The 27,833-nt window shown below is 41.7% G+C and overlaps 1 protein-coding gene across 1 annotated transcript in view; it reads right to left on the reverse strand.

Annotated features, from left to right (window-relative positions):
• PDE6A (phosphodiesterase 6A) overlaps positions 1-27,833 on the reverse strand; it is an 87,739-nt gene that overhangs the window by 40,591 nt on the left and 19,315 nt on the right. The window contains exons 5-8 of the mRNA XM_054488354.1: positions 24,155-24,229; positions 17,143-17,207; positions 5,776-5,842; positions 2,055-2,102 (exon numbers count right to left, since the gene is read on the reverse strand). Coding sequence (XP_054344329.1) covers positions 2,055-2,102; positions 5,776-5,842; positions 17,143-17,207; positions 24,155-24,229 — 255 coding nt within the window. The remainder of the gene's footprint in view (positions 1-2,054; positions 2,103-5,775; positions 5,843-17,142; positions 17,208-24,154; positions 24,230-27,833) is intronic.

Here is a 27,833-nt window from a genome sequence, read left to right on the forward strand (position 1 = left end):
CTGGGCAACAAGAATGAAACTCCATCTCAAAAAAACAAAAACAAAAACAAACAAACAAAAAACAACATTATTCAGGCTACTTTATGGAGTATGAGTTGGAGGAGGAAGACCAGAATCTAAAAACAAGATTAAATTTGCTTTACTAATGTAGTTAAACTGCAATCAAGTGGATGACTTGAGTAAAGACTATGTTCTGCTGTGGTTGTGGTCAGGTTCGCAACTCTCAGCAAGTCTTCAGGCTTGTCGCGTTGATGTGGTCAAAATCACAACACATGAAGTGCAATTTTAACTTTGGAACTGTTTTCTGTCTAAGCTTTTTCATAATGTTCTTGAAGGAGAAAAAAATAATTCTGACTTTTCTGAGTCATTTTTATTTCCTTCTGAATTATTTCCTGATTGATAATGATTTGTTTTTCTTTTATTTGTTTAGCCTAGCATGCTAAACCAAATCAGTAGTGACAGGGCCCCCAGAGCTGAGGATATCAAGAAAGATAAGACCCAACCTTGACCAAAGGAAGTCACATTTTACTAAGAAGAATTAGTCTGACACGGACACAAGGATAATAAAAGATGACATAAAGAAAATACGTAAGAGACGCAAGTTCCTTGGTGTGCCTTTCCAGGCCCTGCAGGATTTGGTCTCTGTCCACCTCTCTAGAATCTTCTCCTGCCAGTCTCCCTCAATTTCTCATTCAGATTTGTTGGCTTATTCTAGTTCCTTCCAATAAGCCATCTCTTTCCTGCAATCTTCTCCCCTCTCTCTACTGTCCAAACATAAGTTTTGGGGACATATTTCTTGATTCCTCCCAGATTAAGTCAGAATCTCCAGCTATGCCCCTCCTCTCCCCTCTGCCCTTCTCCTAATCACCACTCGGTGTCTCTTTCCCCATGCAATCATGAGCTTCATGGAGACAAAGACTATGCCTGTCTGGCCCACCACTGTAGCAAGTGTTAACATTTTGCCAATGTCTTCACAGAAGATATCTTCCATGAAACATTTGTTTAAAAAAAAAAAAAAAAGACAAAATCAAATGGAAGGTCAGATGCGGTAGCTCATGCCTGTAATCCCAGCACTTTGGGAGGCCGAGGTGGGTGGATCACCTGCAGTCAGGAGTTCGAGACCAATCTGGTCAACATGGCGAGCCCCCACCTCTACTAAAAATACAAAAAATTAGCCGGGCGTAGTAGCGGGCGCCTACAGTCCCAGTTACTCGGGAGGCTGAGGCAGGAGGATGGCGTGAACCTGGGAGGCGGAGCTTGCAGTGAGCCGAGATCGCACCACTGCACTCCAGCCTGGGTGACAGAGCGAGACTCTGTCTCAAAAAAAAAAAAAAAAAAAAAAAAAACCAAGGAGACAAATTATATTCAGCCAGAGGAATCATAATAAAACTTAATAGAAGTAGTAGCATTTGAGGTTGTCATTGAAGGGCAGAGAGGATTTCAATAGGAGGTGGTAGAACAGGATTTGAACAGAAGATGATAGGGAACAGCATAAGCAAAGGTGCTGAGGCCAGTCAGGCATAGTGGTGGACACCTGTAGTCTAGCTAATTGGCAGGCTGAGGCAGGAGTTTTGCTTGAACCTACGAGGTTGAGGCTGCAATGAGCTATGATTGCACCATTACACTCCAGCCTGGGCAACAGAGTGAGACCCTCTCAAAAAAAAAAAAAAAAAAAAAAAGAAAACAACAACAACAACAAAACACCTGGCAAAGTGGCATTTTGATTATATTTATTGAAATACAACTTTAATGTCTGAATCTGATCATGAAACTTTGGAGCTTTTGTGTATTAAATATTGTATATCTAGTGGGGGGAAAAATAGATCCTGAGGCCAGAAAGCAAAGGATGTGAATGTTAAAACTGAAAAGGACCTTGGAAATTACGCAGTTAACTCTGTCCCCATTTCCATTGGCACAGGACTTTTATCCTGTCATATTTTCACTTTGTTGAGGCTGCTTTCCAGCAGAGTAGGTGGATTCTAATGTATTCTAATGCTCTTTGGGGAGGAAAAAAAAATCATATGACTAAGACTGCAAATAAAAAAATGACTTACCTGAAATGCAAAAAAGTCCTCCGTAGGCGCATTCATGATGTTGCAAATCTGAGAGCAGTGAAGGGGAATAATGAAGGTGTGATTAGGCCTGAGAGGGTGAGCAGTGAAGCACTGTATACCATTTTCAGAAACACCATGTTCTTGTCCAAGGCATTCACATTCTTTTCATCAGGTAGACATAGTCGAGACAGTTTTGAATTATTAACTGAGGCTACTAGACAGAAAAGTCACCTTATAAACATTACTTTTTATGATTTGCTCCACTCTTGAATCATTTCTAAGCTTTGAAAAAGTTAAGGCTACAACTTGTCATTACTAGCAGCTGGAGGGTATCCCATTTTGTTGTTCCCCTTTTCTTGCTTATTTGGGTTGTATCCATGGTCTTTAAGTTAATATAAATACCAGCCCAGCCAATGTGGTGAAACACTGTCTCTACTAAAAATACGAAAGTTAACCAGCAGTGGTGGCGTGCGCCTGTAATCCCAGCTACTCTGGAGGTTGAGGTGGGAGAATCACTTGAACCTGGGAGGCAGAGGTTGCAGTGAGCCAAGATCGTGCCACTGTACTCCAGCCTTAGCAACAGAGTGAGACCCTGTCTCAAAATAAAATAAAATAAAATAAAATAAAATAAAATAATAAAATAAAATAAAATAAAATAAATAATGCTACTCTAAATATATTTGACTCAACTACATTTAGGTTCTGTTTTGTTTGGGCAGGTAGGGGTTTTTCCTTGGCGTATAAACCCCAAAGTAGAATAATAAATGAAAGGTGTTGTAGCTCTGGTTCTATATTGCTAGATTCCTCTCCTGAAAATTGAACCAGTTTACCCTACTGGTAAGGGATCAGATGACACTTATCTGATCTCCCCAGAGCACTGTGGGGCCACTGTGTACGGTTGTGTAATGTGTGAACTGCACACAGGCATCTGGCTGAGGGGCAACTGGGAGCTGAAATCCAGCCTGTGATCTGCTTGCAGCGCCATGACCTTGACCTTTCTTTGGTCATCTGTTGAGAAACGGTGCCTTCTAGTTCTCAAAAATGCACCATCTGGGCTGGTAGCGACCCTGCCTGACAACACAGGAGTGGGCTGTCTGTGGTCTCAGAGAGCAGGTTGTACCTGCTCCTGTCCAAGGACTGCCTGCTCACTGCACCAGCCTTCTGACCTCTCCTTTGACCAGCTCTATCAGTTAATGTCATTGTCTCCTGATCTCAGAGTTCTTGGAGCCCTCTTTCCTCTCCATCTGTGAGCATGCTGGTGTCTCTCTCATGCTTGAAAATGAAATCCTTCCTGCATCCATCATGGTCCCCACAGCAACCACCCAGGCATTCTCCTCTTTTCTTTTGCATTCTTTACCTTCTTGTTACCCATCCACTACTCAGCAAACCACATGCTGGTTCTGCTTCCACCTCACCACCAAATCCATTTTCACTGGGGCCACCAATAACCTCTTCAGTGCCAAACCCAATGAGGGTTTTCAATTCTCTCATCAGTTCACTCTGCTGCATGTCATCATTTCCTTCCCTGTTGAAACTTTCCACTTCCTTGGTTTCCATGACACTGCCCTCTCCTGGATCTCCAAACACCTCTGAACCTTCCTTCTGTTTCTCTATCACACACTCCTCTTTCTCCACCCACTCTGTAGATGCCAACAACCTCCATTATTGCACCCTAAGTCCACTGCCTGTCTCCCTCTCCCTAAGTGGCTTCCTCCACACATAATTTCAAACACCATCTGGTCCTGATATCTTCCAAATCTCTGCTTCCAACACTCCTCTCTCTCCATGGCATCAGAATTGTCTCTTCATCTACCTGCCGGACAGCTGCTCCTAAAAAATGTCACAGTTTTACCTTGTCTGAAACTGACCTCGTCATCTTACATCCAAGCATGATGATAGCACTATCTATCCAGTCTAGAAGCCTGAAATTAGCTTTGACTCCTCTCTTCCCCATTCTCTGCCTACAACCAATCACAAAGCCCTGCCAGCTTCACCCTCTCAATATTGGACCTGACCCATTATCCACTTCTTGTGTTCTTGCCTCTGTCAAAGTTGTTGTGAGTATTAAATTTAGGTAGTGCCTGACTCATGGTAAGCACCCAGTGGCTGTTAGCAAGAATGATAGTATTCTTTACCCCACCTACCTTTGCTGAGATTCTCATCACCTCTTACTTGAATGATGCTCTGGTTACTTTGCCTGCAGTCCTAGTCCTTCAGATCCACTTCCCAGGAAGCTGCTAGAGTTATCTTTCTTTTCTTTCTTTCTTTTTATTTTTTTCTTTTAGAGACAGGGTCTCCCTCTGTTGCCCAGGCTGGAATGCAGTGGTGCAATCATACCTCACTGCAGCCTGGAACTCCTGGACTCAACGGATACTCCTGTCTCAGCCTCTTGAGTAGCTGGGACTGTGGGCGTGCACCACCATGCCTGGCTAATTTTTTAATTTTTTGTAGAGACGGAGTCTTGGTATGTTGCCCAAGCTGGTCTCAAATTCCTGGGCTCAAGTGATCCTCCTGCCTCGGCCTCCCAAAGTGTTGGGATTACAGGCGTGAGTCACCATGCCCTGCCAGAGTTATCTTTCTAAAATGAAAATTGACTATGTGAATCTCCTGCTTGTCTACCTGTCACCTGTAGATTAAAATCCCATCTTTTAAGGATGAGCATGGTGGTTCACGCCTATAATCCCAGCACTTTGGGAGGCTGAGGCAGGTGGATCATTTGAAACCAGGTGTTCGAAACCAGCCTGGCTAACATGGCAAAACCCTTTCTCTACTAAAAATACAAAAATTAGCTGGGCGTGGTGGTGCACGCCTGTAATCACAGCTATTCGGGTGCCCGAGGCATGAGAATCGCTTGAGCCCAGGAGGCGGAGGTTGCAGTGAGCCAAATTCTCACCACTGCATTCCAGCCTGAGCAACAGAGTGAGACACTGTCAAAAAAAAAAAAAGTCCCACCTTTTAGACAAGGCATCCAAGGCCTGTTGCAATTTAGCCCCTTCCTCCCTCTTGAGCCTCATCTTTTGCTGTCTTCCTGTCTAAAATCTAATACTCCAGCCACACTTAACCATACACAGCACACTGCTCCAGGCCTCCATGCCCATGTTGTTTGCCCATGTTCTTCCTTCCACCTGGAACCTCCTTTTATGAACCCACCTGCCTAAGACCTATTTATTTTGTTTTATTTATTATTATTATTTTTTGAGATGGAGTCTCACTCTGTTGCCCAGGCTGGAGTGCAATGGCATGATCTCAGCTCACTGCAACCTCCGCCTCCTGGGTTCAAGTGATTCTCCTGCCTCAGCCTCCCGAGTAGCTGGGATTACAGGCGCCTGCCACCACGCCCAGCAAATTTTTATATTTTTAGTAGAGATGGAGTTCTTCCATGTTGGCCAGGCTGGTCTCCAGCTCCTGACCTCATGTGATCCACCTGCCTCAGCACCCCCCAAAGTTCTGGGATTATAGGCATGAGCCACTGTGCCCGGCCAAGACTATGCACCTTTCTACCTAAGGATTATTTATCTATGTATTTAATATTTCCTCAAATGTCAATTATCTGTTCACTCATTTAGACCAATTGCGAACTGAATTGAGAGAAACAAGAGAATTAGGCTTTTAGAGATCCACACTTGCCATCATCTTTTCCACTCTCTTCTTGATCTGAAATCCTTCCACTCTTTCTTCCACGTGATCCAAAACTCTCCCCCTTCAAAGTTATATTACTTACCAGGCCATTCTGGGCAACATAAGCCGGGAGACCACTTACTAAAGCCCAATGGTCAGGAGGTGGATTCCTGTGAAGGCCAAAGACAAACGGTGACTCTCAGTGCAGGGATTGCTGGACTAAAGACTAAAATCTGGGCCTTTGCCCTCCCCCTGCTCTCAAGTGGCTCTCAGCACCTGCTTACATTCACTACACCTGACCAAACCCAAAATGTTGGCCAACCATCTTAATGTCCAAATCTAGACATGGAGAAAGGATGGCAAATATAACATTTTACTGTCTGCCCACCAAGTTTCACCATCTGAGAAAAGAGACAGCATTCATTCTACAGATTGTTACCTGCTGCTGAGCAGAAACAAATACCATCACTTCCCTCATAAAGTTAGAAGCTACTAATACTATGTAGAGAATGAAAAAATTCATCTATGGAGAATTCCTACCATGTACTAAGCACTAAGCTAAGTGCTTTATATACTTATCCGTTACAATACTATAATTTTTTGTATTATTACTTTTTGCTTGTTTGTTGTGAGAAAAAAACACACACATAAACACGCATTAAAAACTTCACCAATCATTAGAAAATGAACATTTATAAAACCACATGGACATCAAGAACAGCATTGTCAGCTCCTTGGAAGCCATTGACTTTCCCCCGCAATCATAACCTTCTCCCTAACCCCAAAGGTAACCATTATTCTGAAATTATGCTAAATTGCATTCTTCCTTGTTTGTAGAGTTTTACCTCCTAAGCATGTTTTCCTGTACCTGTTAGTTTAATTTTGTCTATTTTTCAACTCATTTAGATGGAACCATACAATGTATATTATTTTGTCTGGCTTCTTCGTCACGTTGCTATAATTCATTCATTTTACTGACTTACAGTGTTCCCTATACTACTGTAGCACAATTTATCCATTCAACTGTTGGTGGACATCGCCCATCCCTTCACTTAGGGGCTAATATAAACAGTGCTGCTGTCAACAGTGGTGCATATGTGCTCTCAGTTCTACATGGTATATTCCTAGGAGAAGTACTAGGTCATAAGATGTTTGTATCTTCAACTTTACTAGATGAAGCCAAACTGTTTTCTAAAATGATTGTAGCAATTAACACTCCTATCAGTGGTCCATTAGAGTTTCCTTTGTTCTCCATCTCTGTCAATACTTAGTATTTTCAGACTTTTAAGTGATAGTCCTCGTGGTGAGGTCTAGTGGTATCTCATCATGGTTTTCTTTCATATTTCTCTACAAAATTAATAAAATGGAGTAACTTCCATAAATGTATTTGTCATTTGCATTGTTTTTTTGTAAAGTTCCTCTGTTCATGTCTGTTACTCATTTTTAAAAATTACTTTTAAATTTACTTTTACTCATTTTTCTATAGTGTTTCCTTCTTATTGATTGATAGGAGTTCTTTATATCTTCTCTCTCTATTTTGTTGTTGTTGTTTGTTTTTGAGACAGGGGCTCACTCTGTCACTCAGGCTGCAATGCAGTAGCATGATCCTAGCTCACTATAAACTTGAACTCCAGGGCTCAAGTAATCCTTCCACCTCAGCTGCTCACCTAGCTGGGACTTCAGGCACATACCACCATGTCCAGCTGATTAAAAAAAATTTTTCATAGATGGAACTGTCTGCAACAATTATAACAGAGAACTCTAACCTCACTAGATTCCATCTTGCTTCTAACTTTATAAGCTAACTGCCCTTACTCATTCCTGGGCATGGACCAAGCCAACTATGGGAAGAATTTTAGTTTATAATTTAACATTGAAGTAAGGATGATAATAGTCCCTTCCCAAAATTGACCCCCTCTGGGGACTAAAACTGCCTTTGTAAGACTAATGAAAGACCACAAGGTTAGGGTTATGGGAGGGGCCTGAATTCTGCTAAGATGTAAGTGTAGTTAAACAATAACCAGCTGTTGTTCCCTAGCTTGCTTTTCTGTAATTCCTTACCGCTCAGGAGTCATGTAGCTGGGGATCACAGGATTTATAACTTCCCCAATCCCTCCTACAGATAACATCACTATTGTACAACCTAAGATTGGTCTTTGAGATATTTTTTAGACTTTTGCATTCTAGCCACTGACTGACTCTACCTGGATCCATAACTCAGTGGTGCAAAGTTTCCTTTGTTCTACATTTCTGTCAATACTTAGTATTTTCAGACTTTTAAATGATAGTCCTTGTGGTGAGGTCTAATGGTATCTCATTGTACTTTTCTTTCATATTTCTCTATAAAATCAATAAAATGGAGTAGCTTCCAAAAATGTATTTGTCATTTGCATTTTTTATAAAGTTCCTCTGTTCATGTCTTTTACTCATTTTTTAAAATTACTTTAAAATTTATTTTTACTCATTTTTCAATACTCATTTTCCTTTTTATTGATTTGTAGGACTTCTTTATATGTTCTTTTTTTTTTTTTTTTTTTTTAGAGACAGGGCTCAACTCTGTCACTCAGGCTGGAATGCAGTAGCCAGATTCAACTGGTCTTGTGACCTCACCTAGGAATTGACTCACTGCAAGAAGACAGTTTTAATCCCCTATGATTTTATCCTCAGCCCAACCAATCAGTATTTCCCATTCCCTAGCCCCCTGCCCACCAAACTACCCTTGAAAAACCCTGGCCTCCAAATTCTCAAGGAGGTAGATTTGAGAAATATCTCTGGTTCGTTTGCTCAGCTGCCTTAAAATAATTAAACTCTTTCTCTGTTGCAACTCTTGCTATTCTCAGTGTGTTGTCTTTTCTGGGCAGCAGGCAAGAAGAACCTGTCAGGCTGTATCATAGAGATGGGGAGTCTTACTGTGTTGCCCAAGCTGGTCTCAAACTCCTGGCCTAAAGTGATCCCCCTACCTAGGTCTCCCAAGGCACTGGAATTACGGGCATGAGCCACTGTGCCTGGCCCTATATGTATTTTTGATATGAGCCTTTGTCTGTTACTTGTGTTATAAATATATTTTTTTGCATCATGACTTGCCCTTTTACTCTTTATAGTAACCAGCCTCCTAGATGACCCTCAGTGATTCTTACTTCCTTGTGTAGTCCCCTCCAACAATGAATCAAAGCTGGTCTCAGTGACCAAAAGAATATGGTGGAGATGAATATGTTATTTTGAAACTAGATTATGAAAGGCATTGTAGCTTTCACCTGCTTGCTCTGGGGAAGTCAGCCACCATGCCATGAAGTAACTCAAGCAGTCTTTTGTAGAGGCCTATGTGAAAAGGAACTGAGGCCTCCTGCCAACAGGCAGCATCAACTTGCCAGCCATGTGAGTCAATTTAGTAAGCAGATACTCCAATTCCAGGAAAGCCTTCAGATGACTGCAGCCCACACTCATATTTGGCCTCAACCTCATGAGCTACCCCAAGCTAAAACTGCCCAGTTGGCCGGGCGCGGTGGCTCAGGCCTGTAATCCCAGCACTTTGGGAGGCCAAGGCAGGCAGATCACCTGAGGTCGGGAGTTCGAGACCAGCCTGACCAACATGGAGAAACCCCATCCGTACTAAAAATACAAAATTGGCTGGGCATGGTGGTGTTTGCCTGTAATGCCAGCTACGCGGGAGGCTGGGGCAGGAGAATCTCTTGAACTCTGGTGGCAGAAGTTGCGGTGAGCTGAGATCGTGCCACTGCACTCCAGCCTGGGCAACTAGAGCGAAACTCCATCTCAAAAAAACAAAACAAAACAAAACAAAACAAAACTGCCTATTCAAGCCACCCTTGAATTCCTGACCCACAGAATAATAAATAATAAAGAGAAGCCGGGTGCAGCGGCTCACACCTGTAATCCCAGCACTTTGGGAGGCCGAGGCAGGCAGATAACCTAAGGTCAGGAGTTTGAGGCCAGCCTGGCCAACATGGAGAAAACCCATCTCTTCTAAAAAAAATACAAAAATTAGCCAGACATGATGGTGTGTTTCTATATTCCCAGCTACTAGAGAGGCTGAGGCAGAAGAATCACTTGAAACCAGGAGGCAGAGGTTGCAGTGAGCCAAGATCGTGTCATTGCACTCCAGCCTGGATGACAAGAGCAAAACTCCATCTCAAAATAATAATAATAATAATAATAGAGAGATAATAAATTATTATTGATGTTTTAAGCCACTAACTTTTGGGACAATGTGTTATGTATAAATAGATAAACTAATACACTCCCAAATAGTATATTTTGATATAAATAGAAGTTTTTGTTCTTAATGTGGTCAAATGTATCAATATTTTTATTTGTTATTGAAGTCTTATTTATAATTTTTTATCCAAAGATCATAAAGCTATTTTATGTTATCTTCTAAAAGTGTTATAGTTTAGCCTTTTATATTTGGACCCCTAATTCACCTAGAATTTATATTTGTGTAATTTACTTTTTTTTTTTGTTTTTGGGACAGTCTTGCACTGTTACCCAGGCTGGAGTGCAGTGGCATGATCTCAGCTCACTGCACGCAACCTCTGCCTCCTGGGTTTAAGCGATTCTCCTGCCTCTCAGCCTCCCGAGTAGCTGGGATTACAGGTGCCTGCCACAATGCCTGGCTAATTTTTCTATTTTTAGTAGAGATGAGGTTTCACCATGTTGGCCAGGCTGGCCTCGAACTCTTGACCTCAGGTGATCCACCTGCCTTGGCCTAGTGTTGGGATTACAGGCATGAGCCACTGTGCCCGGCCATGTAATTTACTTTTGATGGAGAAACCACATTTCTTTTTTTTCCATGTTGGTACCCATTTATACAAGCATAATTTATTTGAAAGATCATTCATTCTTCCATTGCTTTAAAATGGCACCTTTTTCATAAATGAAGTGGCTGTATATGTGTGAGTCTGTTTCTGGCTTTTTGTTCTGTTCCATGGATATATTCCCAGGCTGGTCTCAAACTCCTGAGCTCAGGTGATCCACCTGCCTCAGCCCTCCAAAGTGTGAGGCTGATGTGAGCTATCGCACCTGGCCTAAAATTCTCTTTAGAAGATAAAGAAAATTTCCCTCTATAATGATGAATATGTCATTTTTCTCTTAATGGCAAATTGTATAGGTTGATTTTTCTAACATTAAACCAAGTCTACATTCCTGGAATAAATCCAACTGGGTAATGATGCGCAATCTTTTACATATTGTTAGTCATTATTTGCTAGAATTTCATTTAGAATATTTACATCTATGTCCATTATTTGCTAGAATTATATTTAGGATATTTTCATCTCCGTCCATAAGAGAGAATACTCAGAACTTTCTTTTCTGTTGGTTTTGGCGTACAGCTTATACTAGCCACTTCTTTGCCTGTTATCATACAATAATTGTATGAGTTTTTTTTGTTCCTTAAATATTAATTAGAACTCAGGCAGGGGTGTGTGCCTATAGCCCCAGCTACTGAGGAGTCTGAAGTGGGAGGATCACTGGAAACCAAGAGTCCAAGGCCAGCCTGGGCAACATAGGGAGACTCCATCTCTAAAAAATATAAATAAATAAATATAAACCACTAAGCAGAATTCACCTGTGAAAAAAAATCTGGGTCTGGGGTGTCTTTGTGAGAAGGTTTTTATTTATTTATTTTATTGTAATAAATATTTTATTGTAATAAAACTGTTTTGGTGTTATATTTCTTCTTGATTTTGTCAGTTTTACTATTAATATTTTTCCTCTTATTCTTTTTTTCAAGATAGGGTCTTACTGTGTTGTCCAGGCTGTTCTTGAATTCCTGGCCTTAAGCAATCCTCCCACTTCAGTCTCCCAAGTAGCTGGGATTATAGGCATGTGCCACCACACCTGGCTAGGTTTTTTGTTTTGTTTGAGACAGGGTCTCACTCTGTCACCCAGGCTGGAGTGCAGCGGGGCAAACCTGGCTCACTGCAGCCTCCACCTCCTGGGCTCAAGCAATTCTCCCACCTCAGCCTCACATGTAGGACTGCAGGCATGTGCCATCACACCCAGCTAATTTTTAGCATTTTTTTGTAGAGACAGGGCAACCACTGGCAAGGCTGCTTTGAGCTGGCTATGTCCCTTGACTGAAGGTCAACGCTTCTGTCAAGGTGGTTTGCTCTACAAGACTCTTCTTTATTCCAGATTATGGAAATTTCCCTTTGGGGCCAGCAGTGGTAGTAGCTCCTCCACTAATAGCACATTCTCTTATGGTTCCCTTCATTCCACCCACACCTTTGCAATTTGTCCCTCTCTAAATAAACCCTCACTGAATTATCCTGATTTGAATGTGACACCTATTTTCAGTTGAGACCCTGACTGATATGGATGGATACATAGCTCATTACTTTTTCAGCCTTTTTAAATTTAAATATGTGCATTTAAGGCTGTAGATTTTACATTAAGCACAATTTCACTGCATCACACAGGTTTTTTATTTTTTACAGATGCTTTAATATGTAATATTTTCATATCTTTCAGCTCAGAATATTTTCTAATTTCAATTAATTGATTCTTTTATCCATAGGTTGTTTGGTTTCAGAAGGGTATTTCTTAGTTCCCAAGCATATGAGAATTTCCTAATTAGCTTTTTCTTACTGGCTTAGAGCAGTGTTCTATCTATATTTATTAGGTTAAATTTATTAATTGGATTATTCAAATATTCTATATTCTGTTTGTTCATTTTAGTTTGCTCCTTAAGTCAATTAGCAAACATAGATTCGTCTGTGTTTTTTCAGTCTTTTATGCTCAGCGTCTCTGTATTCTCTTTCAGATTAGTCTCCTGTAAACAGGATATAGGATTTTTCATCATATCTTGGGAATAATCATTGTTGACTAACTTTTGTATGTGCAGAGAAAGATTAAATGCTGCCAATTAATCTATAATGTAATCTATAATGCTTATCACTTGTAATTTTTACTTTATTCAGATCAACATTGCTCTTTTAGCATTTAGACACAGATTTTTTATCATATCTCACACTTTTTTCTGTCATTTTATGCCAGTTAAGACAATTTTTCACTTCAATGCTGAATCATAGCATAATCTCTCTTTAAAAATTATTTTACATGGCAATTGAATTCAATGTGAATAGCAACCAGCAATGGTTGCTCAACAATAACTATACTTACAACAATATGAATGGTGGGAAGTGAAAATTACAGGAGACCATTGTTTTCAACTAAACTCCTGTAGTAGGGGCCCTAACAGATTGAACTAAAAATTAAAATGAAGTCACCTACATCAAAGTTCCAAGTCACCAAACACTAAATTGTTATCTGACCTTCTGAGAAATCAGGAGAAACAAAAGCTAATTTTCCAAACAAGCCAGTTTCTTTCTTTCTTTTTCTTTTTTTTTTTTATTTGAGACAGGGTCTCACTCTGTCCCCTAGGCTGGAGTGCAGTGGTACGATCATGGCTCACTGTAGCCTCCACCTCCCCGGCTCAAGTGATCCTCCTGCCTCAGACTCCTGAGCAGCTGGGACCACAGGTGTACACCACCATGCCCGGCTAATTTTTGTATTTTTTTGTGGAGATGGGGTCTTGCCATATTGCCCAGGCTGGTCTCAAAGTCCTGAGCTCAAGGGATCTGCCTACCTCAGCCTCCCAAAGTGCTGGGATTACAGGTGTGAGCCACTGTGCCCGGCAACAAGCCAGTTTCAATTGTCATGATAATGAAGTTTCCTCTGCTTTAGTCCTTATACACACACAAAGGTAGCCTGAAATAGCTTGATGTTTACTTCTCAGTCATTTTTCTATTGTCCTGTTTCCCTGTCCTGCCTTACAAGAAAAGTAGCTTTAAAATGACCAATCTGCTTTTTGTTCTTTGTTCCCATAAAACCAACCCCTTCTGCTCAACTCATTGTAACACTTACTCTATTTTATGCAACAAATCTTTGTCCAATTCTAGAATCTCAAATAAAGCCGGTTGAGATCTTTAGATGAAATTTATTGTAACTTTGTCTTTTGAATATGGTTATGACCAAGTTCACACCTAGGCAATAACAACTTTATCATGTCTGCCATGGCTAACAACAATCACACAATTCTATTTCAGAAATGTCAAAAAGTAGAAAACAGCATCTTAGAATCAATGAAAGGTAATGTATTTCTTTCTTATCCAGGCTGGCAATCTTTGTCATTTAACTGGAACATCTAGTTGATTTATGCTTTTTTAAATTATTAGCCATTGCATCAGCTTACGCCTATAATCCGAGTACTTTGGGAGGCTAAGGTGGGAGGATTGCTTGAGCTCAGGAGTTCGAAGAAGCCAGCCTGGGCAACATGGTGAGACCCCATCTCTATTACCAAAAAAAAAAAAAAAAAAAAATTATTGGCCAGGCATGGTGGCTCACGCCTGTAATCCCAGCACTTTGGGAGGTAGAGGTGAGAGGATCGCTTGAACGCAGAAATTTGAGACCAGCCTGGCAACATAGTGAGACTGTCTCTATAAAATGCTAACACACTGATTAAATAAATAAATAAATTCAAATAATTGATATATTTGAATTTGAATTTCACCTTGATATGTACATTTTATTTTCCTACCTGCTCTATGTTCTTCTCTCCTTCTTTCTCTCTCTCTTTTTTTTATTGAAAGGGTCTCGCTATGTTGCCCAGGCTAGAGTACAGTGGCTATTCACAGGTGCAATCATAGCTCACTGCAGCCTCAAATTCCTAGGCTCAAACAATCCTCCTGCCTCAGCCTCCTGATTAGCTGGGGCTACAGACAGTGCATCCACATCCAGCATCTATGTTCTTCCTGAACTTTTATTTTGCCTTCCTTTGGTTTGATTAGTCATTTATTTACTATTCAATTTTCCCCTCTGTTAGTGTGGATGGCATATACTGTGACAGCCATTCTGCATGTTTACAGACATTCTGGCTGTCTATCCTGGGCACAAGCTCAGACTGCGTTTCCTAACCACTCAAGTAACGTGTGGCCATGTAACTAGCTTTGGCCAATGAAATGTGAGTATAAGTGCTGTGTGTGTGTCACCTCCAGATGGAGATTTTAAGAGTCAGTGTGTATTTTTCCTCTCTTCTCTGTGGCAAGGTTATTCTATCTTGCAAAGTTCAAAATGGCAGCTGCTTTATCAGCCTTGGCTCCTGCCTGACTACAACCCACCCACCATATCTCCAACCACACCCGCTAGCTGGCAATACACACATAGTGGGATGGTGAAATAAATTCTAGTTGTTTATACCACTCAGGTCTCCAGGTCTTGTTACGAAAGCAGAGCCTGGCCTATCTTGGCTGAAACAAAGATTTGTGTCAGAAACAGGGTGCTGCCATAATAAAAAACCTAAAGCGAGAAACATAGGTTAGGGACTGGGTGGTAGGCAACAAGATGAGTGTTATCAGAGGCTAGTAGGATGTGATGCTGGTCAAGCAGAGACAAACAGAAAATTGCGACCTATGACCATTTAAGAGACAGATAATGAGTTAATAGGATTGTGGCTCTAGAAGCTAGAAAAGGGGCTAGAAAACAGAATTGTTGAAGAATATGCTTTTGATAACGTATCAAAAAAAAAAGAGAGATGAGCTTTAGAAGATAATAAGTGAATCAGGCTGGGTGCCAGGGCTTACGCCAGTAATCCCAGTACTTTGAGAGGCCAAGGTGGGTGAATCACTTGAGGTCAGGAGTTTGAGACCAGCCTGACCAATATGGCGAAACCCCATCTCTACTAAAAATACACAAATTAGCTGGGTGTGGTGGCGTGCGCCTGTAATCCCAGCTACTCGGGAGGCTGAGGCAGGAGAATCGCTTTAACCCAGGAGGTGGAAGTTGTAGTGAGCTGAGATTCGGCCACTGCACTCCAGTTCTGGGAGACAGAGCAGGACTCCATCTTAAAAAAAAAAAAAGAGAATAGAATAAGGTAATCAGTCCTTATGAAAGCAGCAATAAAGGAATAGAGATAACCTAGAAACTGAGGAACTTGAGGCAGCTTCTCATCCTCACCAGTAACAGACAACCCTGAGAACTTGTTTATCTGGGTGACAGGATTATTACAGTTTGGTCTGGTGACCAAACTGAATCAGCATGACCTATCACACCCACTCCTTGAAGATTAAGTTGGCATGCAGTAAATCCCTTCAGTTGGACAATATGGCTGTGGGGGCTAAGACTAAAGGTGTGGCTCTCCCATGAACCTAATTACAGCCTCAAGGCCTCTGCAATTAGGTTGAGAAAAAGGGCTATGTCTTAGGACAGAACCATGGATGTGGCTTTTAGCACATGGAAAAAGTGCTATGTCTCAGGACAGAACCATGGATGTGGCTTTTAGCACATGGAGAGGATTCAAACAGAGAAGAAGGTAACTAGGTTTTTGAGAAAGGTCTACTGACCAAAAAAGTATAAGCCAATATTTAAAAAGTTTGCAACTGTTCAAATCTTCTAATGGTCATTGAGTCCCAGCTACCTAGATGCAAGACTGAGAGCGTTCTTTCCTTTTCTTTTCACTGTCCTCCTCGGTCACACATGAGGGGACATTGAGAATAGGCTTTCTGTGGGGGCTGAGTCAGTTCCTTTGCAGCTTCCTACTTTTGCTTTGCCTCCTTCAAGTACCAGAAGAGTAGCACTGCAGAAAACAGTTGAAAATCCCTGATTTCATCCCAGTCTCATTCTATACATGGGACTCTAAGATCAGACAAACCACTTACTGGCACTGGCTGTGAGATTGGGACTCGGAGCACCTGACTCACAGTCTGGTCCACTGTAGCCCTCATCAAGGCTCTAGTCAAGTCTTCCCCCTTCTTGGGCCTCACTGCTCACCCTCTGAGTCTCTCTACCATCTCACACTGCCTCCTTCCCACTCTCCCTGCCTCTAACCAACTGTGGGGTCTCATTGGATTTGGTCAGTGTTGATCTTGGAACGAGTATCTTTTGGAAGTTGATAATGTACCTGCAGTTTCCCATGTTTTGAGATGTGTTAAAATAAAAACTATAGGAGGCCCTTGTTTTGGATGAAGTTCTGCACTAAGCTCCAACAAACCAAACTAAAAATCAGCATGGAGTCACCCATGATAAAGTTCCACTTCACCAAATCTAAACTGTTTTCTGATCCTCTTAGAGATTAGGAGACAGGTAAAAGACAATTTCCCAAAAAGTCCTGTTGCAATCTTTAATGGGCATGATAATGAAGTTCCTCTGCTTTAATCCTTACACCAAAAAAAAAAAAAAAAAAAAGGTAACAGTTACCTGACATTAATCAGTTATTTTCCTATTGTTCTATCTCCCTCTCCCACCTTATAAGAAAAGTATCTTAAAAATGACTAACATGTTCTTTGATCTTTGCTTGGCTTTCTTCAGCCCTTCTCTGTCTATAAAGTCAACCTTGTCAGAACACGTACGTATTTTATGGAATGAAGTGTTGCCCAATTCCAGAATCACCGATAAAGCCAATTGAGATATTTAATCTAATTTGTTGTCATTTTGTCTTTTGACAGGTGAAACTTACGGGATGACTTTGATGTCTTCTTTGCCATGCAGGATGTAGTCAATGACCTTGTAAAAGTTAATTTCCTGGCAAAAGAGAGAAAAATTATACTTTTTTTTTTTTTGAGACAGAGTTTCACTTTGTCGCCCAGGCTGGAGTGCAATGGTGTGATCTCGGCTCACTGCAACCTCCACCTCCTGCGTTCAAGCTATTCTTCTGCCTCAGCCTCCCGAGTAAATGGGACTACAGGCACGCACCACCATGCCCGGTTAATTTTTGTATTTTTAGCAGAGACAGGGTTCCAACTCCTGACCCCATGATCTGCCCACCTCAGCCTCCCGAAGTGCTGGGATTACAGGCGTGAGCCACTGCGCCCAGCCAAAAAATTATACCTTTAAGAGTCAAACAGAAGTTCAACAGGAGTATGTCCCTGAAACCGACTTTGTCCTTTTACCATCGTATGCCCCGTAGTTTTTGTTGTTGTTTTAATAAATTAATGTTTTTATTGATATATAGTAGTTGTACATATTTTGCCCTATGGTTTTCAGGAAGCGCCAAGCCTGGCCATAAACTCCCTCCAAGGATGTGCCTGGGCTGCCTTCTGGTGCTCCCTGTCCTCTGCTTACTCTCAGGATTCAGCGTGCTTCACCTTGGAGCTAGCTCACAGTGACCAGGAAGAGGGCTGGGATCTGAGGCTGGGAAGAGGGGTAGAAAATTCTCTAAGAGGATCTGGAGGTTGATTGTGTGCAAGTTGATCACACAAGTTGGGACATTTTTGTCATACCCAAATAAAAGAGAGTTGAGAAGCCAGGGGGCAAAAAAGCACTCAGGACACACAGCATTGCTCCCAGAATGTAATTCTCTGCATGCCTGGCTGCTTACACTACCTGCTGTGACTCGAAGCCAGTTTTATCTGATAGTTGCTGAAACAACCCACTGCAACTCTAGGACTAATTTTACCCACTGCCATTACTCATCAGTCAAAACTTGCCAGCTCCCCAGACTGTGACTGGTGTCAATGAACTTTCTCAGAGAGCAACATGTAATATTTCTCTTTTTTCTTTTAGACACAGGGTCTTGCTCTGTCACCCAGGCTGGAGTACAGTGGCACAGTCATGGCTCACTGTAGCCTCGAATTCCTGGGCTCACGTGATCCTCCTGCCTTGGCTTCCCAAAGCACTGGGATGACAGGCATGAGCCACCATGCCCGGCCTCATTTCTCTTTTTTATAAAACCGTCTACCTTCTCTTTGTTCTTTGGACATACTGAAGACTACTTAGTCTGCGTGTATGCCCGGAATTGCAAGTCTTCCTTTGCCCCAAAACATTAAATATAGAAATTCGTCTCTGTGTTTTAATTTTGACTTTGATAAGTGCAAGAAGAAAGAGATAAAGAAGGCTGCCAGATTCTAGGGAGATGGGGAAGTGGTCAGGAGGTTCCCATCCCATTTAAAATCACAGCCAACCAGCCATCCTCCCTGCAGGGTGCATCTCTGCGGTCATGGCCCCATTTCGCCTTCATGCCTACCACTCAGCTGTTCTCTTTGCTGTGTCGTCACTTGAGACCTACCTTCTCAATCATGTTTCATGCCTCCGAGCTAACTCTCTGCCTCTTCCGTCCCTCCCGCCTCCTTGCATTGTTAAAATTCCCATTCTTTTAAAGTAGACCTCTTCAATTACATGACTCTCTAGCATGCAATTGGATGTTGGCATGTGACTCCATTCCCCTAGCTCTCCAGGGGAAATTCTATTACCTTTTTCTTAGGTCCTCTGTATGCCCAAGTGTGATAAGCAACTATTTCACAAATGAGAAAGCTGAGACACGGAGAGAGGAAAGGACTCACTTGTAGCAAGACAATGAACCAAAATCAGAACCTGGGTCCTTAATTCCCAGCTCAGTGCTTTTCCTCTATGTCTCCTAACGTTAACAGCTTAGTGTTTTACTGTCCGCATCACTGTCACCTTGAACAGGGTTGCTCAGAGTGTAATCCCTGGGCTGGTGCCTGTCTGTGAACTCTTTACTATTCCAGGAGAAGATAAAAACAGAAACTGAGAGTCACTTAGGAAGTTTTGTAACAATTTGACTGAGTTAGATGAGGTCTGTTTAATTGAATAAAAGGGGAAGGGGCATATATATATATATATATATATGTGTGTGTGTGTGTGTGTGTGTGTGTGTGACGGAGTCTTGCTCTGTCGCCCAGGCTGGAGTACAAGTGCAGTGGCATGATCCAAGTTTATACTTTGTCTGTCTTTATACAATTTTGTTTTTCTAGGAATATATTTTATCATATTTTTAAAAGTAGCAATCAAAACATACTGGAGGCATGACTCACTCTCTTGAGTATGCCTGCACTCCCCTTTCTTGAGTGTGTTCTTCACATAAAAAAAAAAAATTGGAAATTTTTTTAAAAAGAAAAACCAAACTGTTCCTTTACTACAGGTATTTTGAGAAGTACCTTCCTAGAGATTTCAGTGCAGATACCTGGGCTCCACCCCAAGCCTCCCGACTCAGAACCTCCACAAAGAGGAATTCCTGAACCAGTTAAAGATGTCTGAAGTTCTGTTTGGTTGGCGGGCAATCAGCAATGGTCACCTTCCAACTCATAAGGGAGAGGCTCTGCTGCTCAAAACCTAGCATTGGTGGCAGCTGCACTGACTGAATACTTCTAGGAGGCAAGCTCTGGTTAAACAAAAGGCAGAAGCTGAAACCACTCCAATGGCATAGGCTACCCCCAGGGATAGTGAGCTCCCTAAAATAGGAAGCATCCAAGAGGAGACTAGATGAACCCTGAAATACAATAAATAAAATGGAGCTGAGACTAGACCTAGAGTGAGGATTCCTGTTCTAGTTTCAGTCCTACTATGTGTGTTCTTTGGGCCTCAGTTTCTCTGGCTGTAAAATTAGATCGGTGGTATGTGTTTGCTGCTGCTGTTAAGTAGCAGCTCTCTTTCCCCAAGCAAAGCATGGAAGCTAATTATATGAAACTGTGCTAATGGAATCAGGGCCGGGTATATAGAGTCCCTGCACCTTTGTTCTCTCTTACTCCCTTTCCTGTCCTCTTCCTTTTCTATTAACCCCTGGTCAAGGCAGCTTCTGTAGAACTCTAAGGTTCTAAGGACAATGGGGGAGAAAGAAAATTGTTTTAGAAAATCCATAAAGTCCCTCCAAACTATGATTCTAAGGTTATGATAAGATAGGTAGCAATATCTCTCAAAGATCAAAACAGACATATTATTTGACCCACATGTGGTAATGGATCCTAGAGATATACTCCCAAATGTGGGTAAAAGCATTCTTTGCCCCATCCTGGGGTCTTAGCTAGACTGCTTTAAAACGTCTGGAGATGATGTAGGGTCTCTTATTAGGAAAGTAGTTGTACAGTGGACACCACACGTTTCCACAGTGAGATTGCTGTGCCTGTGCTGAAAGGGAAAGATGACAAAATATTCAGTTAAGTGGAAAAAGCAAGGCACAAAATAGAATCATAGCATTAGTGTAGAGTGGTGGTGGTGGAATATGTATACTTCTCCATGAATATCTGGATATACATAAACGTTCCTGCAAAGAGAGTTTGCTAACAGCAGCTGCTTCACAAGGGCTGACTAGGAGGAAGGAGGCACTTAATTTCGTATGGAGTGAACTTTTCACTGTGCTCATATATTACTTTTCCAACATACAAACCAATTTTCTTTTTTTATATTTTTTATTTTGCTTTATTTTATTAATTTACTTTTTTTGAGACAGGATCTCATTCTGTCACCCAGGCTGGAGTGCAGTGGCACAATCTTGGCTCACTGGAGCCTCAGTTTCCCAGGCTCAAGCAATCCTCCTATCTTAGCCTCCCAAGTAACTGGTAATACAGGCACGTGTCACCATGCTCGGCTACTTTCTTTTTTTCTTTTTTTTTTTTTTAGTTAGAGACAAGGTCTCACTTTGTGGCTTAGGCTGGTCTTGAACTCCTGGCCTTAAGTGATCCTTCTGCCTCAGCCTCCCAAAATTCTTGGATTATAGGCATGAACCACTGCACCTGGCAAAACAAACTTTCTTAAAAATATTTTTAAATAGTCAAGTTGTAACTTATAAGCAGTTCTAGAAAGGAAAGGTGGCTGCTTTCTAGAACACTTATTTCCTAGGAGATAAGTTTCTGTCTGCGAGGGGGAGGAGGCAGAGTTCCAGGACCTTCTTGACATCTTTGTCTTGCCTTAGGGCCACCTGTCCTTGGGCCTGTGCTGCTCACTGTACTCCCGGCAGGCTCAGGGCTTCCTGGGCCTGGCTGCTGTCCTACCCAAGGATTCCCACGAGAGTCTTTAGAAAGGTTAGAAATGGACATTTCTAGGCCAGATGCGGTGGCTCACGCCTGTAATCCTAGCACTTTGGGAGGCAGAGGTGGTCAGAGCACTTGAGGTCAGGAGTCTGAGACCAGCCTGGCCAACATAGTGAAACCTCATCTCTACTAAAAATATAAAAATTAACCAGACATAATGGTAGGGCACCTGTAATCCCAGCTACTCGGGAATCTGAGGCAGGAGAATTGCTTGAGCCCAGGAGGCGGAGGTTGCAGTGAGCTGAGATCATGCCACTGCACTCCAGCCTGGGCAACAGAGTGAGAGTCCATCTCAAAAAAAGAAATGGACATTTTTTTGGAATCCCACAGGAGAATCAATTTTCTTTCCCCAAATTAACAAAAAGATCAGTGTGCTTTCGGTAACTAGGCTTTTTCCACACACTGTAGCTCAGTCAAAGTCTTTAAAGCCATATTCATGTACAAATTCACCAGCCTCTGGAAAGTCAATACTGAGTCATCAAGAGTACCTTTGTTACCTTCTGCCTGAGCAGCTGACACAAGGGGCTTTGAAAGAGCCACAGATACCCATGGAAATATACCACTTTTTAAAAGACTGCTATGTTTTGTTTTGTTTTTTTCCATGAAGTCTTTTTAGCCTGTATAACTTTTAAATACTTAAAACATACACACACTATTTTACTTTTAAAAGTAGATGAAGCAAGATGTAGCTGACATTGTGAGGCTTTCGACCTAAGATTCGGGAACATTAATTGGTTGGAATTCAGACAAAAGCTGTATTTCCAAGTGAATGTGGCAGATAAAGCATGAGAGGGATGTTAGAAGGCAGAGGGAATGTTAAAGGGCCTAATTTAGGCCAGGTGCGGTGGCTCATACTTGTAGTCTCAGCACTTTGGGAACCCAAGGCAGGAGGATCACTTGAGGCCAGGAGTTCAAGACCAGCCTGAGCAATATAGCAAGACCTCATCTCTATATAAAAAACAAAAACAAATAAAATAAAATGCTGTAATTGGATGAGACCAGAGATCAGAAATTTAAATGCCTAGAGAGGCCTGATAAAAACAAAAATGAAAGCAGGACACAGATGTACATAAAAGAGAGTGGTGGGGGCCGGGCGCGGTGGCTCACACCTGTAATCTCAGCACTGTGGGAGGCTGAGGTGGGCGGATCACCTGAGGTCAGGAGTTTGAGACCAGCCTGGCCAACATGGCAAAACCCTGTCTCTACTAAAAATACAAAAATTAGCCAGGTATGGTGGCAGGTGCCTGTAATCCTAGCTACTTGGGAGGCTGAGGCAGGAGAATCACTTGAATCGGGAGGGAGAGGTTGCAGTGAGCCAAGATCACACCATTGCACTCCAGCCTGGGTGACAAGAGCAAAACTCTGTCTCAAAAAGAGAAAGTGGTGAGGACTGTGGCAAACTAGAGAACTCAGGCCACATCCCAAGGAGGTAGCTGCTACTCAGCTCCAATCAAATTTGCCCTGCTGGATTGTGGGCCCAGTATTGATTAATCATTCACTTTTTCAAAATAAACTGAAAATTCAGATATTTACGGGAAAGAATTTGATTTTTAAGGGTTAGCTGCCAATTTCCCAGCACTTTGGGAGGCCAAGGCAGGAGGATCACTTGAGCACTAGGAGGTCAAGACCAGCCTAGGCAACATACCAAGACCCTATCTGAGAGAGAAAGAGAGAGACAGAGAGAGAGAGAGAAGAAAAGAAAGAAAGAAGAAAGAGAGAAAGAAAGAAAGAAAGAAAGAAAGAAAGAAAGAAAGAAAGAAAGAAAAAGAAAAAAATAGAAAACCTACGTAGCCAAGCAAGTGTATCTATCAGCTGGAATTGGCTTTCTGGCTACCAATTTGTACATTATAGACTAGATATGAAGGTTTTCTAAGCTCATATTGTCTATAACTCTAAATTCCTGCAAGGTGAAGCCTTGAGTAGGTTGCTTGACCTTCCTGGGTCTCTTTCCACAGCTGTGAAATGAGTATGTTGGTCCCTGTTTGGTCTACCCCGCAAGGTTACTGTGAAACCCCAATAAGATGTCCTTTGTAGGGACATGGAAGAAATTGGAAACCATCATTCTCAGTAAACTATCGCAAGGACAAAAAACCAAACACCGCATGTTCTCACTCATAGATGGGAATTGAACAATGAGAACACATGGACACAGAAAGGGGAACATCACACTCTGGGGACTGTTATGGGGTGGGGGGAGGGGGGAGGGATAGCATTAGGAGATATACCTAATGCTAAATGACGAGTTAATGGGTGCAGCACACCAGCATGGCACATGCATACATATGTAACTAACCTGCACATTGTGCACATGTACCCTAAAACTTAAAGTATAATAAAAAAAAAAGAAAGAAAATATGGGGAAAAAAAGATATTAAACACTTAGCTTCTTGTTAGTATAATGCTTAGAAAGAAAGAAAGAAAAAGGAAGGAAGGAAGGAAGGAAGACCACTTTGCAAATGTTAGGGATGTTAGGGCATGACAATTATGAGGAATTATTGTTGTTTTTTTGACTTTTTTTCTCCCTGTTGTTTTATTTTACTTTTAGCACCTGTCCACTATTGAACATGAGGGATGATTCTAACTTCAAAGGAGACAACCCAACGCAAAGACAAATACCTATATGCTAAAAAAAATCCTTTAACAGGGTTTACTGTGCCTTGCGTTTGAATATATTAAATCATCCTGAAAAGGTCAGAGAGAACGTACTCTTCCATCCGGAGTCCTGGGACCAGAGTAAGGTGGAACTTCACCCATCAGAACCGGCCACACATCAAAAAATTCCTAGGAATGAAAAAAACAATAATTACATGTTTTGAAAAGAGATCAAGGAAAGGAGATTAAGAAGTCCCACCTACATGAGTCAGCTAACACTGAAATTTAGAAAGTGAGAAGAACTCAGTGAAACCCAAACTTGGAAAGGCAGTAAGACTCACTACAGTTAGAAAATAGTCACATTTACCCTTCAAAATATTGATGAACTGGGCCTGTCTAGTCATTAGCCAAAAACATGGGAGCTGAACTGGGGCACCCTCAGTGTTATTGGACATGAGAGGGAAAGTAGGGTCTTCAGGGCTAAGAAATTTACCTTAAGACCATGCTAATATGTGCTCAAAGATTTAGCTAAAACAATGTCCCAAGCAGTATCATTTATAGTAGTGAAAAATTAGAGACAATCTAAGTGCCCAACAAGAAAGGACTTATTAAATCAATTATGGTACATCTATTAACAATGATGTTACAGATATGTGTGTACTGATTGAAAAGACGATACACTGATAAGTGAAAAATGTGAGAGGCCAAAAAGAATATATCATGTGACCCTAACGTTCAATTATATATAGAAAATGTCATGAATACATTTACAACAAATTATTATTATTATTATTATTATTATTATTTTGGAGAGAGGGTTTCGCTCTATTGCCCAGGCTAGAGTGCAGTGTCTCCATCTCAGCTCACTGCAACCTCCACCTCCCGGGTTCAAGCAATTCTCCTGGCTCAGCCTCCCAAATAGCTGGGATTACAGGTGTGTGCCACCACATCCGGCTAATTTTTACATTTTTAGTAGAGATGGGGTTTCACCATATTGGCCAGGCTGGTCTCGAACTCCAGACCTCAGGTGATCCATCTGCCTCAGCCTCCCAAAGCGCTGGGATTACAGGCATCAGCCACCATGCCTGGCCCACAACAAAGTATTAACAAGTGATTTTCTCTGAGTGATTGGAATCAAACTGTAATTTATTTAGAAATTTTTCATAATAAACTTTATTGCTTTTGTAATCAGGAAAAAAATATTTTTCACAAATAAGAAAAAAATGATGCCAAATATGGACAATAGACCTATATCTGGGATCCAATAAGAAAGGCTGACACCTGTAAGATAAGTGGCTGCTAAAGCAAAATAAACAGCTGCCTTAGCCTGAGGCTATCTCTGTTCTTCCAGTTTTCGTGTAATAATTTGAGCTCCTACGAAACAAACTGCAACCTCAGTAGGCAAACAAACCAAAACCCAATTTAGGAGTATATTATTGTAACAAATGGTCGAGTTTCAACCAATCACAGGCAGCCCAACTGATCAGACCATGTCCAAATCAGGCAAATGCCCTCTTGTAACTAATCATGTTATTTCTGTACTTTACTTCCATGTTCAGCTATGAAAGCTCACTGGCCTTGCCGTGCAGCAGAGCTCTTTGAACCTCTTCTGGTTTTGAGGGTTGCCCAATTCATGAGTTGTTCTTTGCTCAGATAAACTCTGTTGAATTTGTTTTGTCTAAAAGTGGACAAGGTCGAGTGCGGTGGCTCACACCTATAATCCCAGCACTTTGGGAGGCCGAGGCGGGTGGATCACTTGAGCCCAGGAGTTTGACACCAGCCTGAGCAACATGGTAAAACTTCGTCTCTACCAAAAATACAAAAATTAGCCGGGCATGGTGGTGTGTGCCTGTAATCCCAGCTTCTCAGGAGGCTGAGGCAGGAGAATCACTTGAACCCGGGACGGGGAGGTTGCAGTGAGCTGAGATTGCGCCACTGCACTCCAGCCTGGGTGACAGAGTGAGACCCTGTCTCAAATAAATAAATAACATAACAACATAACATAACATAACATAACATAACATAACATAACACTAAACAAAAGTGGCCAAGACACAGGCAGAGGGAAGAGGAAAAAGAGCCAGCAAAGGAGCTGCACAGTCATGCAGCCTCAGGAGAGGCCAACTGAGAACCACACAGGCTCTTCCCCACTACTTTTTCATGGTTTCCTTTGCCCATAGAGCAGCAAAGCTTGTGTGGAGTCAAGTCTGGGCCGGACAGAGGGGCTTCCATCCTCCAGTGCCCTTTCTGTTCATTCATCTGTTACTATACAGGGACAAACCGTGATCTGTTAGCGCTGGATTACTGCGGGTAGGATGCCAAGCCCTCCTCGTTCTTCTCATTTGAGCATGTTTGTCATGGTTTGCTTATTCTAATATCATCCAGAGAAGCAGAAGGGAAGCCGCATGAAATGCAGAGTCCATGTTTTTGCCCTTCTCCCCAGTTGAGCTCTTTTTCTAGACTACCAACAACAGGAAGAAATTTAATTCTAGGTGAACATTTAGAAAACAATTTTAATTCTAGGCAAAAATATAACCAGGCCTTACCTGAGCCCCACAACCTGCTGACTGCTAGTTATACACAGGCGAATAAGGCACAGTTTGTATCCTGGAAGAACTTATTGTCTCATGAAGAAGATAACTAATAGTGAGGTAAATGAGGCAAGAACCAAAACAGTGCTGGAAGGAGAGGATAAATGCTAGAGGAGCCCAGAAGAAGAACAAATATATTGGCCTGACACCTCATGTGGGCCAAACACTGAGTGGATCCAAAGATTGTCCCAAGGAGAAGAGAAGTTGTCAAACAAGGGGTTGTATGGCCAGCGTTGTCTTTAGTTATAAGAATATTTAGAAATATATATATATATATTTAGTTATAAGAATATTTAGAAATAATTTTTAATGTCTAACAATAGGGGAAAGGATAAATTAATTATGGTATATTTATACTACTCAAATGAATGAGATAAATTCATATGGACTACAAAACAAAGAGAGAGGATTCCTACTTCTGTTCATGATGACTAGTTTGTTTCAGACCAATCCTCCAACTGGAATAATTACACCATCTGAACTGTGTGTATGTGTATAAACATTTATTTATTTGAAGGACTTATATAGCCAGCAAGGCAGCAGGGAGTTAGTGGGCCAAAATCCCAGAGAGAAGGGAAACCCAGAGATGTAAACCTGACCCTTGATTCAACCTTTCCTTTTGACCCACTTGTTGATACCAAAGATGCTGTGAGCAGCTAAGAAGCTGAGCCAAGCTTACGGAAGACTCACTGGGCGAGGAGGACAAAATCGGAATTCAGAGCCTGCCAAGGAGGAGAGACCCTTGAAAACACCCTAGGCTGGGATCCTCACGCCCCAAGAAGTAAAAGTGAACCAGAAGCAGACCAGGCCTCACGAAGACTGAAGACCAGCTTCATATCAGTTCAATTCCTAAATGGATTGAGGTTCTCTGCCTTTACCCCAACTGCTTGCCAGAAGTAAAACCATCCCCTTTGGAGGAAGATAACATATTTCCATACATGTCTCTAGTCTTCAAACAAAAATAATAAACATGTAACAGACAATTCACAGAAAAATCTAGAGGGGAAATAGATCATAGAAATAGGTTCATAGAAGATGCCTATAAATATTATAGCTTTCAGACACAGACTCAAAAATAACTGTGATTATGTCCAAGAATCAAGTACAAAACAGAGAACTTTAGCAGAGAACTGGAAACTACAAAAACAGAATGAACTGGAAATTCTAAAATTGAAAAATACCTAAAGTTAAGAACTCAATAG

The sequence above is a fragment of the Pongo pygmaeus genome, chromosome 4, assembly GCF_028885625.2.
Source record: "Pongo pygmaeus isolate AG05252 chromosome 4, NHGRI_mPonPyg2-v2.0_pri, whole genome shotgun sequence".
Lineage (NCBI taxonomy): Eukaryota > Metazoa > Chordata > Mammalia > Primates > Hominidae > Pongo > Pongo pygmaeus.